The following is a 17,068-nucleotide window of genomic DNA, read 5'->3' on the forward strand; positions in this document are numbered from 1 at the left end:
AGAGAACAGCCCACGGCCAGCCCCACAGGCTGGAGGGCAAAGGGCGCACGCCAAGTTCTGCACCCAGGGTGAGGCTGGCGAGCGGCTCAGTGAACAGTCATCCCACTGTCTCAGCACAGATGGCTATTTCCAGGGACGGAGTACTCTACCTACTCCCCTAAGCCTGCAAGCGTCTGCTCCAGGCGGCACCTGCTGCTCCTTAAAGCCTCCAGGGCCCTCAACCCTGGCCCCTCCTCCGGAAAGCGGCCCCAGGAGCAGCTGCCTTCCCTGTCCTTCCAGCCTCTCCCACACAGGAGCCCTTCAGGCAGAAGAGAGAACAAAGCGTCTCTTAGAGGACAGCCCCCTTGAGCCTCAGTCTGGCCCCGCTCCCCAGCTCTCCCGTCCATCTTTCCCCTGCAGTCTGGGAGAAGTTCTCAACCCTGGCTGAGTCCATTTCCTGTTTCCCATTTCCTTCTTCCTCCTCCAATCTAACGCCTTTACTCTGCTTTTCTTCTTGTCGGGTGGAAAGTTCTCTCAGCTAACCTCCTGCTATTTCCTTTCATGACTGTGGCCCGCGGATCCTGCCACAGGGTGCACGCCTCTCTACAGGCATTGTTGCCCTGACGATGTTCTTCCTCTCCTCAGGTGTTTCCTCCTGGGTCCCAGGGAACTCATTTCCAGGCCCCTGTTTTCTCGGGTTCCCCTCTCGCCCCGCGTGCTTCCCACAGCAGGTCTGGTCATGCACTCACCTCTGCATGCCAGTGTCACCTACAGCCACATCTCCTGGGTGTGCTCCCCGACAGCCTCCTGGCTGCCTCCCCACTGGTCTTTCCTTATCTCCCTGACACCACTGTGTTAGGGTTCTAGAGCAGCTGGGATGACCTACCACAAACAAAGGAATCTGTCTTCATATAGTTCAGGAGGCCAGGGCCAAACACTCGGGATGGCGGGACTGGTTCCTTCTTGTGGACGCAGAGGGGAATCTGTTCTGTGCCTCATTCTTCGTCATTACCAGCAAACCGTGGCACGCTTGGCCTGCCGGGCACAGCCCGTCTGCACGGCCACATTTCCTCCGCCCTCTGTGGCCCTTCTTAGGGGGAGCCTAGTTGTACTGGTTATGGTCCCGCCCTAACCCGCTGACCTGTCCTAACAGCTGCACCTGCAGCCACCGTCTTCCGCCGCAAGGTCGCCTTGAGGGGCGGGGAAGGACATGAATCTGGGGCGACTACCCGGGACCCACCAGACCCGCTCCTCCTTCCCCTTGCCCTGTTCACAGACAGTGCCTGCTCCCAGCTCCCATCCCCAGCTCCTCTTTCTGCACTCCGACACTCCACTCCTCTCCTTGCGCTGCCCAATTCACCACTGCAGCGCCTGTCAAATTCCCCTGGAACCCAGCATCCGGGAGCTTCGCGGCTAATGCAGGTGTGGACGGCTTTGTGCCGTGATTGAAAGGCACGGGTGATGGATGCTGTTTTCTTCTTTACCCCCATGCGCAGGACTGGTGTGGACGTCCTTCCAGCGGGAGGAACTGAGAGGCAGGTGGCTTCTGAGGAAGCGTCAGCCTCCGAGCTTCCTCTTTTGGGGCGACAGCTGCTTCACAGTTTCCCAATAAGGGAAGCCTTCGTGCCTACAGTGTGCATCTTACTGGACTGCAAGTTCTCACCTCAGCTCTTTGTGATTTGATATCACACCTGGCTCCAGAAGGTCCACCAGAGAAGCACTGATTTGCACCAAACAATTAACAAACACAATAAACTAATGTACCTGCCCAAGTTGCAGGCACCCTTATTCACACACACACACTTATGCACTCACTCTTTAAATGATGTTTTCTTCTTGAGCCACATTATCTCGGCCCAACAAAACTAGTCTAGAAACAGGCCAGGGATTTAGGCTCATGGTTCCACCACCTGCCTCGAAAGCACAAGGTCTCGAGTTCGATCCCCAGTACCAAAAAAAAAAAATTAGTCTAGAAACAAATCATTTTGTGATCCTTAAAACAGAATCATGCTTAGGAGACACTTCCCTCCTCCTCACCCTCCATGGTTTCATGCCTAAGCCCCTCGGACTGGACCTCCACTTCCCCTTTGTTTCACCCTCAGAAGGGAAGTCACGCCATTAGCCCTGCTGTCCCCACACCTCCGCGGAAATGAGGCTTCTCCTCCCTCGGTACAGCAGCGGACCCTAGGCCCCCAAGGACAGGGCGGGTCCGGGCGGGCAGCCAGGCCTGTTTCTGCTGTCTGCGGGGCTCCCTCACACACTCATGCAGCTGTCCTGGCCCCAGACCTTCTCGTCTCAAAGCACAGGCAGCCCCTGGGCCATCATCCTTGTCTGAGAATTCCTATTTCCAACTATCCCGGGCTCTAGGAGTGATCGCCTCCTCCTAGTCGGGAACCCACACAAGCCCAAAGTGTCTCACTCTTGTCTAGACCTCTCTGAACCCCATTCTCCAACGAAGCGTCCAGCTCTCAGCTGCTCACAGGAGGAGGGGTGGGCAGGGACACGGAGCCACTGAGAGTCACCAGGGACACCATGCAGGACACTGCTGTCTGCTGCCAAGCGCAGACACAAGCAGAGCAGTGCGTCTCACTGGGGTAAAAGCAGATTTTCTCAAAATCACCTGTACTTCTAAAAGAAGAAAAAATAGTTGGTTTTATGGGTATGTACAAGTGCTTAACCTAGAATTCTTCTTATGTAATGTTACTGATAATGACTTGTAAAAAGTTCATAGAGCACATGAAAATGTTTGAGACCAACAAGATTTAGAAAATGCTTACCAATGGAAGAAGTTTTAAAACGGGAAGGCTGGAGTCCTGGATTTATATCTGACATTTGGATTTTGTATGTGTAATCACTGAATCTTGGGCCTTATATCTCCACATCTACCTAAAATGATGTGTTTAATTATTTTTGAAAAGAATTCTATGGCATCATGGCTCAGGGAGTTTATATTATCAGGGGATTGTTTTTTGATACTCAGAGGGAATGATACTTTTTTCTAGCTCAACTAAAATTTTCCACTGCAGGAATATAAAACCCACTGAATTTATGTCAAGACAATGGCTCTCATCAACTCTAAAAGCACAATTTTCAAACTGCTCTTTCTCATTTCGTTTGAAAAAGCAGTCTTGATTAAGCCTGATTCGCTCTCATTTAGCATTAAAAACATCACACAAAACATCTTACTCAGAAACACTGCAAACATCTTTTTCAAAATTGTTTGCTGTACTTGAGCTCCAAATTTGAAAGGATTCAACATGTTTTCTTTCTCAACCCTCTCTACATACATAAAAAATCATATATGATGCACTAAGAAACATTTATTCCTCCAGAATTTTCTACATTTTGTAAATACGCAGCTTCTACCAGAAATCATTCTATGATGTTTTTCAAAAGCTAGCCACCTTCATGGCATAACCAAGAAACTCCACTGCCAAGTGTCTGCCTAGAGCAATGAAAAAGTATGCGCTCACAAAGATGCACACAATGGGTCAGCAGCACGACAGAAGATAGCCCTCCGAGATGGGAACATTCCAAGCCCCCGCAGCTGGTGAGTGCCATTGACAAAATATGGTATATCCATACCACGGAAAAGCATTTGGCAAGGAAAAGGAACCAAATACGGATACATGGTGCCCCAGCAATGCGCCTCAAAGATACTATGCTAAGTGAATGAAGCCGTAAACAAACAGACAAAATACTCAGAAAAGACAAATTCTATCTCAAGAGACTGAAATGTTTGCATGGGGACAGTGACTATAAGTCTGCACGAGGAGCATTACAAAGTGAGGAAAGTGTCCCAAAGCCAGGTTTTCCTGGTAATTGGACAACTGGTGAAGTTTCTAAATCACTGGAGTAACTTCTAAAACTCATCTGCCTTTGAAAAGGGAGACTTATATGATACGCAAATTTGTAAATTCTACCTCAATAATTTTCTAAAAAATCTATAGTGCAAACTGCATACGAATTTAAGTAATTATATTTCAGACTATTAAATTAATTCCATTATTGATCTAAACATATGCTTAAAACAGACTAAGGGGAAAATTTAACAAAAATGAAACAATACTTTTTAAATATTCTGGTGAAGGTAGCCATGTAACCTTTGATACTTTCTTGAAGAAAGTCTAGCAAAGACTGAAGCAAATTACTCAAATCATTTCCCCTACCAAAAAAAATTCTCGAAATAATACCTTGCTTCAAAATGGGACCATCCGAGCTTCCAAAACTCCTTTTTAGAAAACGAACTCGGCGATGCTGGGCAGGGGCCGGACCGGAGCGCAGCCCCAAAGCGCGGAGGAACCGACCCCACCCCAGCCCGGGCGGCGTCCCCGGCTGCGGCCCTGCTAGGCCGGTACAGCGAGGCGCCTGCCAGGGGCGCCCTGGAGGCGGATTTCGAGTCGGATGCTGCGCGCCAGAAGCCGCGGGTCCCTTCCCTCGGGTCGCGGCTCCCGAGGCGGGTCCGCACTTCACCTTCTAGGTGAACTCTCCTGGATCCTCGGCCTCCAGGGCCCCGGGCCTGCACGGTCCCCGGGCCAAGGGCTCGGTCCCGGAGGGCGGATCGGCCCAGTGCGCTGTGTGCGCAGCTCCGGAGACGGCACCGACTCTGCGGCCTCGGACGGGGCTTGCGCCCGGACGCGTAAGGCGAGGTCGTGGTGCCCAGAAGGCCCCGCGGGAACCCTAGGGGCGGCCGGTGGCGAGCCCAGCAACCGGCGCGGAGAAGCGGGAGCCCGGCGCCCCCTCGCGAGGAAGGCAGCGGTGCGCGCTCCGGACCGACCCGACCCGACCCGGCCGGCACCCGGGACCAGCGCCCAGCGCCCAGCGCCCAGCGCCCTGTGCGTACCCGCTGCGCACCGATGCGGCCCCGCGGGCCGGGTTCCCGCCGCGTCCCGAGCCGAGCCCCGAGTGCGCTCGCCGCGGCTCCGCCGTCCCCGTCCCCGTCCTGTCCCCGCTGCTGGCGGGGCCCGAGGGGCAGGGGCGGGGACGGGGTACGCGTCCTGGCCCTGTCTAACCGCGGGCGGAGGCCGAGGCAGGAATGCCCATCCTATCACCTGCGCCCGGAACCAGGCTCGCAGTCGGGAACAGAAGAGCGGATCCGGACGGCGACGCGCCCGCGGGCTACCTCGGGGCAGAGGAGAGCTCAGGTCAGCGCGTCGCAGGCTTCACTCCGGGGCTCTCGCTAAGGAAAATGAACCCGTCCTCCAGGTCCCCGCGCCCCAGAGCCGCCGGAGCGCGCGGCTGCGCAGCCCGGGATACAGAGCTGCTGCTCCGGGGGGCGGCGCCCCGGAACCCGGCTGGGCTCGGATTTCCGAAGCTGCAATCTCTCTGCGCTGCGCAGACCAGCGCCCGCTCCCCTCCCGGGCCGGGCTGCGCGGGCCGGAAACCAGAATCAGATCAATGCTCCTGTGATCAGGGCGGCAGCCGAGGGGCCGCGGACCGAGACGCGTGAAGCCCGCGCCATCGCCCACGAGGAACCCAAGCACTGCGTGCTGCAAGCATGCACGAGCGAGAACGGACTGGTACTCGGAAAGTTTAGATCATTTAAACCCGGTGAGGTAGCTAGAAAGAATACAAACTAGTTTTGAACTCAATTAGTAAGTCTTGTGATTTTTCTTAATGACGGCAGGGGCATATCGTGTTTTCTATGAAAATAGCTACTTATGTGGTCGTACAACTATTAATAAAAGACATGGAGGTTTATGTTTATTTTTAATATAACTTCAAAACTTATTTGGCCTGTTTCTAAGGCCTAATATTATTATATCATATGATAGTATACGACATTGCTATTATCTAAGGCAAATTATCCTAAAGCCTATTTATTTTAGGGATCCTATTATGAACAATCTGGTTAAATGTTTGAAGTTAGGAGCTACACTACCCTGATTGGACTTTTATGATTCTACAACTGAATTCTTGGTGTTCACAAAATTTGTTTTGTAAAAGCTCCATTTTGGGGAGAAATTTGATAAAACAATTAGACCTCACTGAGCTGTTTGTACACTCTGTACTGGCATCTTCAGGACCCCAGGGACCTGTGGCCGGGAGAGCTGTCTACTCCACCTGCACCCGCACTCAGCAGTGGCTTGGGAAGTAGCTTTTAAATGAACCACCAGTAACCTCATTTCTTCACGAAGGCAAAGTAAAGACTTACCGATGTTCTGTCGGCTTAGAGCGGACGGACTTTCGGTGGCCTCGCGTGGGTAGACAGCCTGGGGTCTGCAGCAGCAGCTGCGCGAGTGGCGGGCAGCACCTGAGCCAGGTGCAGAGCAGCAGTGCCGGAGGCCACGAATGGGCGGTGGCAGGAGTCTCACAGGATCACGTGAAGCTAGTTTAACCCCACGCTGGGGTGGGGTCGAGTGAAGGTGGGAAGAAAGCTTGCCCGTTCCTTTCAACAGAGTAGCTGAATTATGGGGTTATGAGGGTAATTTAAAGACAGAACATATGTGAAGGTTAGAAAAAAAAGAGCCAGCCGGGACTGCAAATGCCCCACATATAGGAGAGGTAGGAGAGGAAAAGGCAGGAGGCTGTCTGAAGTTTCAGTGCAGGAAGGAACCCACATTTCTGGAACAGCTGTGGGTGCGGTCAGCTGACTATACACTGAGGAACCGAAAACCTGGGGACTAAAGTATCCACGTGGGGGTTGAAGCCACCAACAAGATGCCACGGGTAACAGAGGACTGAGGGGTGGCTGTGCCACGTTGGGCAAGGCCCCACCCAGGGGGGAAGAGCCTGCGGTGTGGACCCAGGTGAGGAAGAGCGGTTTAAACGTGCAATCCCAGGCAGCCACAAGGTCACCACCGCTGCCCTCCATGATCCTAGCGAGGGACACCGAGTCCTTTACACGGAGTGAACACCGAGGGAAAGCTTCGCAGCAGAAAGCTGATTTTTCACTTCAAGCCAGAGGTGGAAGAAAACTTAGCGAATAGTTGTGTGCACAGTGAGATCTTTCAGTACTGAGCAGCATTCTGCAGGGTGTGTGTGCATAGGTACAGGAGGCAAGACAGCCTCTCAGGCCATCAACAAGCCTCTGCCCCTCAGAGGGGCCCCTGCCTGCTAAATGCCCTTCTGAGCCGGTCTGGAGACACTTGGTCATTTTCTAACAAAGAGACCAGGGATTTTATCTTGCACTAGGGTCTGAAGATTGCAGGCAAAACCACATGGAAGAGTGCAGAAAGGGACACATGGGCCAGGCAGGAGGCTGAGCAGGCCTCCTGAGATTAAAGTTGGGAGACCACATCTGCAGGGAGAAGAATGTGGGCCGGCTGACTGAGATCCAAGCAGGAGAATTTAAGACGTCCCTCACAGCCTACTCCATGTCTTTACATACGGGCCTATTCGTTTCTTACAGAACTGTAACAAACAGCCACAGAGCTGCTGACCAAACCCAGAAGAATTGTGGTCTCACCCTCGGAACCCAGGAGTCTGAAATCCAGGTGTTGGCAGGGCGAGCTTCCCTCTGAAGGTGTGAGGGGAGAATTCTTTGTTGCCTCTTTAGGGTTTTTGGTAGCTAGGGGAAATTAATCCTTCATGCATATTGGCTGTAAGCAGTGTTATTCTTACCTCTGCTTTCACCTTCCTGTTTTTCCTGTTTCTTCTACTGTCTGTGTTTTCTGGTCAGAAGATTTAGGTACAGCCAAGCAATCTATGATGACCTCATCCGGAGATCATTACCGTAATCACATCTTCAGAAATGGTTTTATCCGACAAGGTCACATTCACAAGTCACAGGGACTAGGAGTCAGACATCTACTGGGGTCCCACCATTCAGTGTACCCCGCTTGGTCTGCTGAGCCCACAGGAGTGACCGAGCTGGATGAGCCTGGCAGGTGACAGCATTTCAAGTCTGTTTGGCAAACGGAATGTCGTAGTAATATGAAGCTTATCAGCATTTCCAACGCTTTGCAAGCATCAAATCTAATGCATAGGAGATTCTGAAGGTTAAAACTTTGCGGAGGCTTTACATCCCTAACAGTAGCTTCTTCTGTCCCTGGGGACAAAACCTGCCCAGGGGAGGGGCCTGGTACCTGAGACAGCCCCACTCTGGTTACACGGAATTCAGGAAATAGGATTCCCCACTCTTCCTCCTCACCCACCTTCCGCTCTACAGGATATGTACGTGGTGCCTGGTCCAAAAGCAAAGTCTGTGGGATGATTGGATTTCATTTCTCACCGAAACATGAAATTTAGAAGGGCTAGAGTGGTGACCTCATGCATTTGTGATATTGAAGCTGAACGAGTTTCCCAAGCCAGGCGTGAAAGAACACAATCTTAAAACACGTAGAGAGGACAGGAGGAAATGTTAAGGTCAGAGCTAACTGTGCTGCTCCGTTCTCTAGCTGATGGGCGCTCAGAATGCTCAAGTAGCTGCCCGATCCAGAAGGACTGCCCCTTAAGGCTCAGGGCCAGGATTTAGCTCAGTGGCGCTGCACCAGCCTGGCAAGTGCAATGTCCTGTGTTCGATCCCTGGTACCAAAAGAAAAGCACACTGCACCAGTCCATTTTCCCTCCTGCTAGAGACAGAACGGGAGCTGTAAGTTCCCTCAGAATTTTGCGTGATTTGGCCAGTGAAGACAGGGAGGATTCAAATGCCTGATAATTTCCACAGGACACCAGATGTTGTGGTTTTACCTGATTGGTTAGGTGATGGATACTTTTCTTTTTTATGAGAATTCTTACTTCCTGTCTTCGTTCAGCATGTATCCTTTTGAGGCTTTCTGCTCAGGTTTGTGAAGTAGGATTAGAAAGAAGTCATTCGTCTGGGCACATCCTGCTCCTCTTCCATTGTTCCAGCGAGAGGATAAGTCCCTGTCACCCCAGCTCAGCGGAGAGCCAGTCCTTAAGTCTGCAGATCCTGCTCCACAGAGTCTCAGTAACCGCTCAAAGCTCACACATTTGACAGGTGTTCAGGACTGAATGAAATGAATCATAAAGAAAGCAGGAAATCTACTTGTAGAGAATTTCGTGGATGACCTAATTCTGAGATATCCAGTTCTGTCCTCAGCTCTGTTCCCAGTGATTCCGGTGGCCTTTACTCTGCACATCTTCACTTTCAAATAAAATGGCAATGAATATTGGCACTCCTACCTAAGATGAAGTCGTTTTCACATTCCTTTTGAAGAAGGACAGTCTTCTTAGGATTATATTTAAGTTCGATCTATATTTTCTTTAATACTTTTAAAATTATGAATGATACCGATAAAGTATGCCTAATCAGCACGGGGCTGACTCTAAGGCACACTGGAATGTATTTGGTAAATGATCATCGCACGTAATGCTGAGGCTGCATCTCACAGACAGGAAAGAATAAAAAGTGTTTCTCAGTTTAGTGGTGATAATCTCAGCTTTCACATTAACTAAATGATCTCACAGAGCCAGACTGGCAATGAACGCCTCAGTTTTCCACAAAACTTCTCTAGAATTGTTATTTATAAACAGCCTATGCCCATTTCTGCTGTAAAAACATGTAAAGCTGCTTCAGCCAACTTTTCTCCCACCCTGACCCTGTTCACGTCAAGCTACCCAGGGCGTCCAAATAGGAAAGTTAAATAGCACTGAAGCACGTGGGCTAGGCACCGCTCACCTTAGCATCAGCACCGGAGGAGAAAGCGACCTCCACACACTCAGCGATAATCAAGATTATCAGCCACAGTTGTCCCTGAATATCAGCGTTCTGCGGGGTATCGTTACAGGCTCTCTCCACACCACGAACGATGACACCGCCCGAGTTTATTGGAAGCATAGCCCTGGACCCCCGTCCGTAATTCCTGAGTCACAGCTGTTTAACAGGATGTGCGAGTGAGTTGTGCAACATTAAAGGCTGAGAAGCACTATTGAACTGCACCCCTAACTCTGTGGTTAATCTCCAAGTTTGCTCTGGATACACCGAGCTTCCCGTACTTCAGAGGGGCAATTCCTGCCATCGGTAATCCCCGGATGTAGGCTAATCCAATTTCTGTGGTGGCAAATGAAATTTATAGGCAAAGTTGCAGATAGGAGAGGGAAATACTGTGGAAAATAATCCCAGGGAACAAGGCTATTTCTTCCTGAAAATGGGTTCAAGATCATTTAACTCTGAATCATCAATGTATATCACTATACAATATTAAAAATGCAATTCCTTCATGATTCTTTAATGACTATAATTTTCCTCAGTTTACTCAAATCCCTAATTTAAAATAACATCAGTTTTCATTGTTCAGATTAAAAGGTCAGATGAAGTTATTCAAAACCTCAGTAATAGCAGAAGTTTTGATCAGAAAGAAATTCGAAATGTTATTAAGTCAAACCACCTCCTGTTACATTTAAAAAGAAGTGATTTTCCAGAAAAAAAATTATAGAACTTGTTATTTATCCTCTCTACAAATGATATCCTGTCAAGCTTTCAAAGGAAATTTATTATTAGAAAAGACCACATATAGGGCCGGGGATTTAGCTCAGTGGTGCTGCTGCCTGCCTCCCAAGCGCAAGGTCCTGAGTTCGATCCCCGGTCCCCCCCCCAAAAAAAAAGAAAAAGAAAAAAGACCACATATATGAAATAATATTAAATTGAGGATTTTCCCCCCTCACAGATTAAAACACACAATGGTGAAACAGTCACATTATAAAAGAATTGGTGATGAACATGGAAAAGTGCATTCACATACATAAATCCAACTGCATCTCTGTGCACACAATGGTGCAATACTTGAGTTATTCATGGAGCGATAACAATAAGATACACAGTACTGTAAGATGTTGACATGTAACCTTTTCCATTCTGTCTTTTATTATTATAGATTTGTGATGCACACTAACTCTACACAGCTTGGGGAACTGGGACACACACACACTGCATCTTGGCAATGTTTCCTTCTGTCTCCTTCCTTCCCTAAATCTCCTTCCTACCCCAACAAAGTCTATCTTGCTCTTTCCTATTATTTTTCTTTAATTTTTCTCTTAAATTATTTTCATTTTGGATTTCTCTTATAAGAGGAAACCATGCAATATTTAACCTTCTATGCCTGATTTATTTCACTTAGCATTATGATCTCAAAATTCATCCATTTTTCTACAAATGACTTGACTATGACCCTCTTTACTGCTGAGTAGTACCCCATTGTGTTCTTCTATGACATTTTCTTTATCTACTCATCTGTTGATGGGCATACAGGCTGCTTCCATCATTTAGCTATTGTGAATTGTGCTGCCACAACATGGCTATGCAGGTATCCCTATAAAATGATGACTCTAACTCTTTGGGGAATATACCCAGAAGGGGTGTAGCTGAGTAAAATGGTATTTCTGTTTTTAGTGTTTTGAGGGATCTCCATACTGATTTCCATAATGATTGTACTAGTTTATACTCCCACTGACAATGTAGAAAAGTTCCTTCTTGGCTGCAACTTCCCAGCACCTTTTTTTAATTCCTGATGACAGCCATTCTTGCTGGAGTAAAATAGAATCTCAGTGTTGTTTTTTGTTGTTGTTGTTTTGGGGTTGTTTTTTTTTTGTTACCAGGTATCGAACTTGGGACCTTGCACTTGCCAGGCAGGTGGCAGAAGCACTAAGCTAAATCCCCGGCCCTCTCAGCGTTGTTTTGATTTGCATTTCTCTAAAGGCCAAAAATGCTGAGCATTTTTTCATGCCCTTATAGGCCATTTGTACTTTGTCTTTTGAGAAGTATCTATTCATTTCACTTGCCTATTTTTTAATTGGATCTTTTATTTGGGGTTGGGGTCTACTTATTGTGGAAGGCAGTGTTAGCTATGAAGATTTCATTTTAACTTTGCCCTCCACTGTAAAGGACAAGATATCAGCTCTGGGAATACTCTGTCCCTGCCAAGCCAAATGCTTATCTTTAAAGATTGTCCTGTGCCATGATGAATGTTCTTTTACCCAGAGATATAAAGAACTAAAAGAACAGGGAAATTCTAGAGAATGGGGAAATTCCAAAGAAAAGAGAAGTGGGCGTTTCTGTATCAGGGCCAGGACTAAAAATAGCCACAGCCTGTTCAGCGTATAAAAGATCCAGAAAAAATAAACTTGTGCTCTCAATCTCTCTGGGAGCCCTCCCGACTCTATCTCTGTGTCTTTCTTTTTCTTCATCCTCACTCCCCCATTCAGGTGCTGTTCGACAAGTGATGGTGGGCTCCGTCAACTTATTGTTTTTCATTAATTTCTTTTTATTAAATTCTTTTATTGGTACATTTTAGGTATACAACACAATCACATTTCTCATTGGGAATTGTACCTTTACATAATGCATCTTGGTTCTTATTGTTTCCCCATTCCTAGCCCTCCCTTCACCCCCTCCACCCTTCCCTATTTACAAAATCTTTATTTCCATTTTTTCCATTTCTCATCATTTTTCCTTTCCCTTCTTTCCTTTCCCCTGCCCCTCCCACTACCCCTACCCCTTTGGACCTTTTCTTCCTGTTTTACATTATCGATTATTCATTCTAATCATTGGTACATTTTAGGTATACAATGTAATGACATTCATCATTGGAAATTTGCACCTTTACATAGTCTCTCTTGGTGCTTATTTTTCACCCTTGCCCAGCCCTCCCTTCAACCCCTCCATTCCTCCCTATTTACAAAGATTTTGTTCCTATTTTTCCATTTTCTCATATTAATCCCATTCCCTTCTATCCTTTCCCCTAGCCCTCCTACTGGGGTCTACTTATTTTTGAGATCTTTATATATTCCAGATACTAGTCCTCTCCCCAAAGAGTAGCTGGCAAAAATGTATCACATTCTGTAGGCTGTCTCTTCACTCTGTGGTTTCCATTGCTGTGCAGAAACTTTTTAGTTTGATACGATCCCATTATTGATTTTCAGTGTTATCTCTTGTGTGATTGGGGTTCTGTTCGGAAAGCCCTTGCCTATGCCTATTTTTCAAGAGTTTACCAAATTTATCTTCCAGTAAATTCAGTATTTCTGTTTTCACATCTAGATCTTTGATCCATTTTGATTTGATTTTAGTACAGGGTGAGAGAGATTGGTCTAGATGTATTCTTCTGCTCATGGACAAGCAGCTTTCCCAGCATGATTTGTTAAAGAAGCTATCTTTTCTCAAGCATATGTTTGTAGAGCTTTTGTCAAAAATCAGATGGCTAGTGGTGCATGAGGACGTTTCTATGTCTTCTATTTCATTCCATTCTATTTACATGTGTGTTTTGTGCTAGTACCATTCTGTTTTTCTCCTTCTAACTTTAGAGTACAACTTGAAATGCAGGATTTTAATACCATTTTGATTGGAATTACATTAAATCTATGTATCATTTTCCATTTTGACAAAATTGAGTCTGCCTATCCAGGAACAGGGAATGTCTTTCCGTTTTCTAGTGTCCTCTTCAATGTCTTTTTTCAGAGCACTATAGGTTTTACTATAGAGGTCTTTCACTTCTTTTTTTAGGTTAATTCCTAGTTATTTGATTGTTTTGAAGCTACAGTGAGTGGGATTGTTCTCTTGACTACTTTCATGGTGGATTCATTCAGTTTTGGTGTACAGGAATGCTATTTTTTGTGCGTGTTAGTTTCGCATCCTGCCAATTTATTGAATTTGTTTTTTAGTTTTAAGAAATTTCTGGTGGAGTTTTTTGGGTCTTCAATGTAAAGGATCATACCATCTGCAAATAAGGGTAGTTTCTTACTCATATCCTTTTTATTTCTTTTCCTTGCCTAATTACTGTAGCTAAAGTCTCAATACTGTATTCAACAGGAATAGTTAGAGTGGACATCCTTGTCTTGTTCCTGATTTTAATGGGAAACCTTTTAGTGTGTCTCCATATAGTGTGATGTAGTGGGTTTGTCATAAATGTCTTTCATCGATTTAAGCTGCAGTCTTTTTATTTATTTTCATCAGTGATTTTATCAGGAATGGATATTTGATTTTGTCAAGGGCTTTTTCTGAGTCTATTGAGATGATCATGTAAGTTTCATCTTTACTTCTGTTTATGTGGTGTGTTATATTTATGGATTTACCTGTATTGGACCATCCTTGCATTCCTGGGATGAAGTCAACTTGGTCATGATGTATGATCTTTTAATGATTTGTAGCATTGTATTTGCACATATCTTCTTGAGGATTTTTTCATCTATGTTCATCAAGGAAATTGACGTGTAGTTAATTTGTTTGTTTGTATTTTGGGGGCTTTGGGGGGGGGGTTGGTTCTTCTGTTGTGGTTACGTCTTTGTCTGGTTTTAGTATCAGCTAATGAGGAATTCAAATAAGTTTGGCAGTGTTCTTTCTTGTTCAATTTTGTGAACAGTTTAAGGAATATTAGCATTATTTCTTCCCTGAAGTTCTGGTAAAATTCAATGGTGAATCCATTGGGTCCTGAGATTTTCTTATGTTTCTTTATAGGTTTTTATTACTACCTCTGTCTTATTGCCTGTTATTAGTCTATTCAAGGATTTTACTTTTTAAAAATTTATTTATTTGTTTGTTTGTTTATTTATGTATTTATTTATTTATGTATGTATGTATTTATTTATTTATTTTTGGTACTGGGGATCAAACTCAGGTCCTTGCACTTGCAAGGCAGGTGACAGAACCACTGAGCTAAATCCCCAGCCCTGTTCAAGGTTTTTATATCATCCTAGTTCAGTGTTGGTAAGTTGTGTGTGTCTGAATTTAACTATTTCCTCTAGATTCTCTGATTTATTGTAATGTGTTTATGAAACAGTTTCTTATAATCCTCTGGATTCTGGAAGTGTCTATCATGATTTCATCTTTTTTTCCTTTCAGTTGTTTTTGATGTGGGCATTTACAGATATGAACTTCTTCTTAGGAGTGTTTTCATCATGTCCAACAGGTTTTGGTTTGCTGCAGTGACACTGTCATTTGATTCTGAGGTCTTTGTAATTTTTTCCAGATTTTCTCTGTGACCCACTGGTATACAGGAGTGTGTCATTTAATCTCCATGTGTTTGTATAGTTTCTGTGGGTTTTTCTGTTGCTGATTTCTAGTTTCATTCCATTGTGATCTTATAGCATGCAAAAGATTATTTAAATTCTTTTGTATTTATTTAAACATACTTTATGGCCTAAGATATGTTTCATTTTGGAAAAAGTTCCATATGCTGCTAAGAAAATATGGATTCTGTTGTTATTGTTGAAATACTCTGTAGATATCTGTGAAGTCTATTTGTTCAATAGTGTTGTTCTACTCTGATATTTTTTGTTAATTTTTTTGTCTCGTCAACCTATCCATTTGTAAGTGGGATACTAAAGGCCCCCACTATAATTGTGTTAGTGTCCATCTTTTGAAATTTGTTAGTTTTAGTTTTATGAAATTGGATGTGCTGATATTTAGTGTATTTACAGTCATTATCTCTTCCTGTTGAATTGTTCCCTTTACCTGCACGTATTGACATTCTTTGACACTTTTGATCAGTTTTGACTTAAGTCCACTTTGCCTGTCTGAAATTAGGACAGCTACTCCTGGTTGTTTTCTATCCTTTTACTTTCGATCTGTGTGTGTGTGTGTGTGTTAGGTGTGTCTCTTGCAGTGCATTTTGTTTTTTGATACAATCTGTCAGTCTGTGTCTTTTGACTGGAGAGTTAAAACCATTTATATGGATTTATTTTTTAATGTGTAAGGAGCTGAAACTAATATATCAACCACCTCAGTTGTGTTCATTGATACTGAACATTAAATCTTGTTTTTCCACAGGGTACAATGGCCCATGCCTGTTATCTCAGATACTCAGAACCTGGGCAGGAGGTCATTGTAGCCCAATGTGTCAAGGTCAGCCTAGGCATCATAGAAATAGCTTATCTCACAAAAAAAGAAAGATAAAGAAAAAAGAAAAGAAGAAAGCCACAAATTTTGTTATTTACTAAAACAAAAAAGGAAAATTAAGACAAAAAGGGGAAACAACGCAGACTAGCACTAGCATTTTCACTACTGAGTATAGAGTTTCAGTTGAGGATATCCAAATAGTTCATTTTATTCTTTAAAACCTTAATACAGATGATCAGATTAGCTAGACATTTATCTGAAGTGTTATATTTCCACAACTAGTGAAAGACGGTCAAACTTGGTTTGGTATCATTCTAATTTAGTGAACTATTGAATGTAACTCTAACATGCAAGAAAAATTCCACTGGTGAAATGAATGAAACTGATAAGAGCAGATACAGTTTGACTAATTTTTTAAGCCAAAAAAAAAAACTAGATTCTTGACCTGGATATTAATATCTTGCCAGTTGTTTTTAAATAGCTCAAATCAGTAGGAAGTTTTTCTGCAAAGGATGGGGAATAGATATTTTTCATTCTAGTAAAGGAAGCAGGTGAGAGCAGTCTACCAATGCAGTTAATACTGAAAAGCAACAATTTCCAGTCATTTTAATAATTTCCCTTCAATTATGTAATCATCGAAAGTTTTTCTAACCTGGCAAAACGTGTGTGTGTGTGTGTATGTGTGTGTGTGTGTGTGTGTGTGTGTGTGTGTGTGTTAAGCAAGGTTTGTGAAAGGTTTTTACCGGTACAGGCAGGGGCAGTTCTAAAGGAACCACACAGCTGTGGAATAACAGCATTACCAGATGTTTCCCACGCTTTACCATACCTCAGTCTCTGACCGTGTTCTGACTCTCCTACTCCCTGGCCAGGCTAGACTAAGAACACTTTCTAACTGCTCTGTCATCATCTCAAATTTGAAACACCCACCGTGGAGATTAAACTCTCTTCTCTTTGGTGTCTGTATTCACCAAACTAACTACAGAGCTAACAATCTACACTTTGTCTTGTAGAACACTGGTAAAGGCTATCATTCTGCATTCTGCCTACATTTATACACTTCCCTGGACGGAGAACACACCCAGAGTTTTCTCTAGTTACCGAGCACCTACTGAGCTTTTCCCTCATTATCTCACTTACTACCTCCTCAGAACTATGTGACGTATGTAGTATTACTGCCTTTAACCAGATTATTAACTGAGGCACAGACAGGTTAAATAACTGACCCAAAATCTTAAAAACTGTAAATGTGGAACTCAGTTTCAAAATTTAATTCAGTCTGAGCCCTAAGAATGTTATCTTAACTTTCACACTCCTAGCTTCCTGTAACACCATGAATCATATTCATGTAAAATTGCTATT

The 17,068-nt window shown here is 44.9% G+C and overlaps 1 protein-coding gene across 1 annotated transcript in view; it reads right to left on the reverse strand.

Annotated features, from left to right (window-relative positions):
* Window positions 1-9,721, reverse strand: part of Pkib (cAMP-dependent protein kinase inhibitor beta) — an 89,665-nt gene extending 79,944 nt beyond the window's left edge. Inside the window, exons 1-3 of the mRNA XM_021240668.2 lie at window positions 9,563-9,721; window positions 5,174-5,468; window positions 4,173-4,986 (exon numbers count right to left, since the gene is read on the reverse strand). Of these exons, the coding sequence (XP_021096327.2) occupies window positions 4,173-4,986; window positions 5,174-5,468; window positions 9,563-9,721 (1,268 nt within the window). The remainder of the gene's footprint in view (window positions 1-4,172; window positions 4,987-5,173; window positions 5,469-9,562) is intronic.
* Between the last annotated feature and the right edge of the window lie 7,347 nt (window positions 9,722-17,068).

This window comes from Heterocephalus glaber, unplaced genomic scaffold (assembly GCF_053883595.1).
Source record: "Heterocephalus glaber isolate CG9 unplaced genomic scaffold, H.glaber_assembly_v1.0 deba00001550, whole genome shotgun sequence".
Classification (NCBI taxonomy): domain Eukaryota; kingdom Metazoa; phylum Chordata; class Mammalia; order Rodentia; family Bathyergidae; genus Heterocephalus; species Heterocephalus glaber.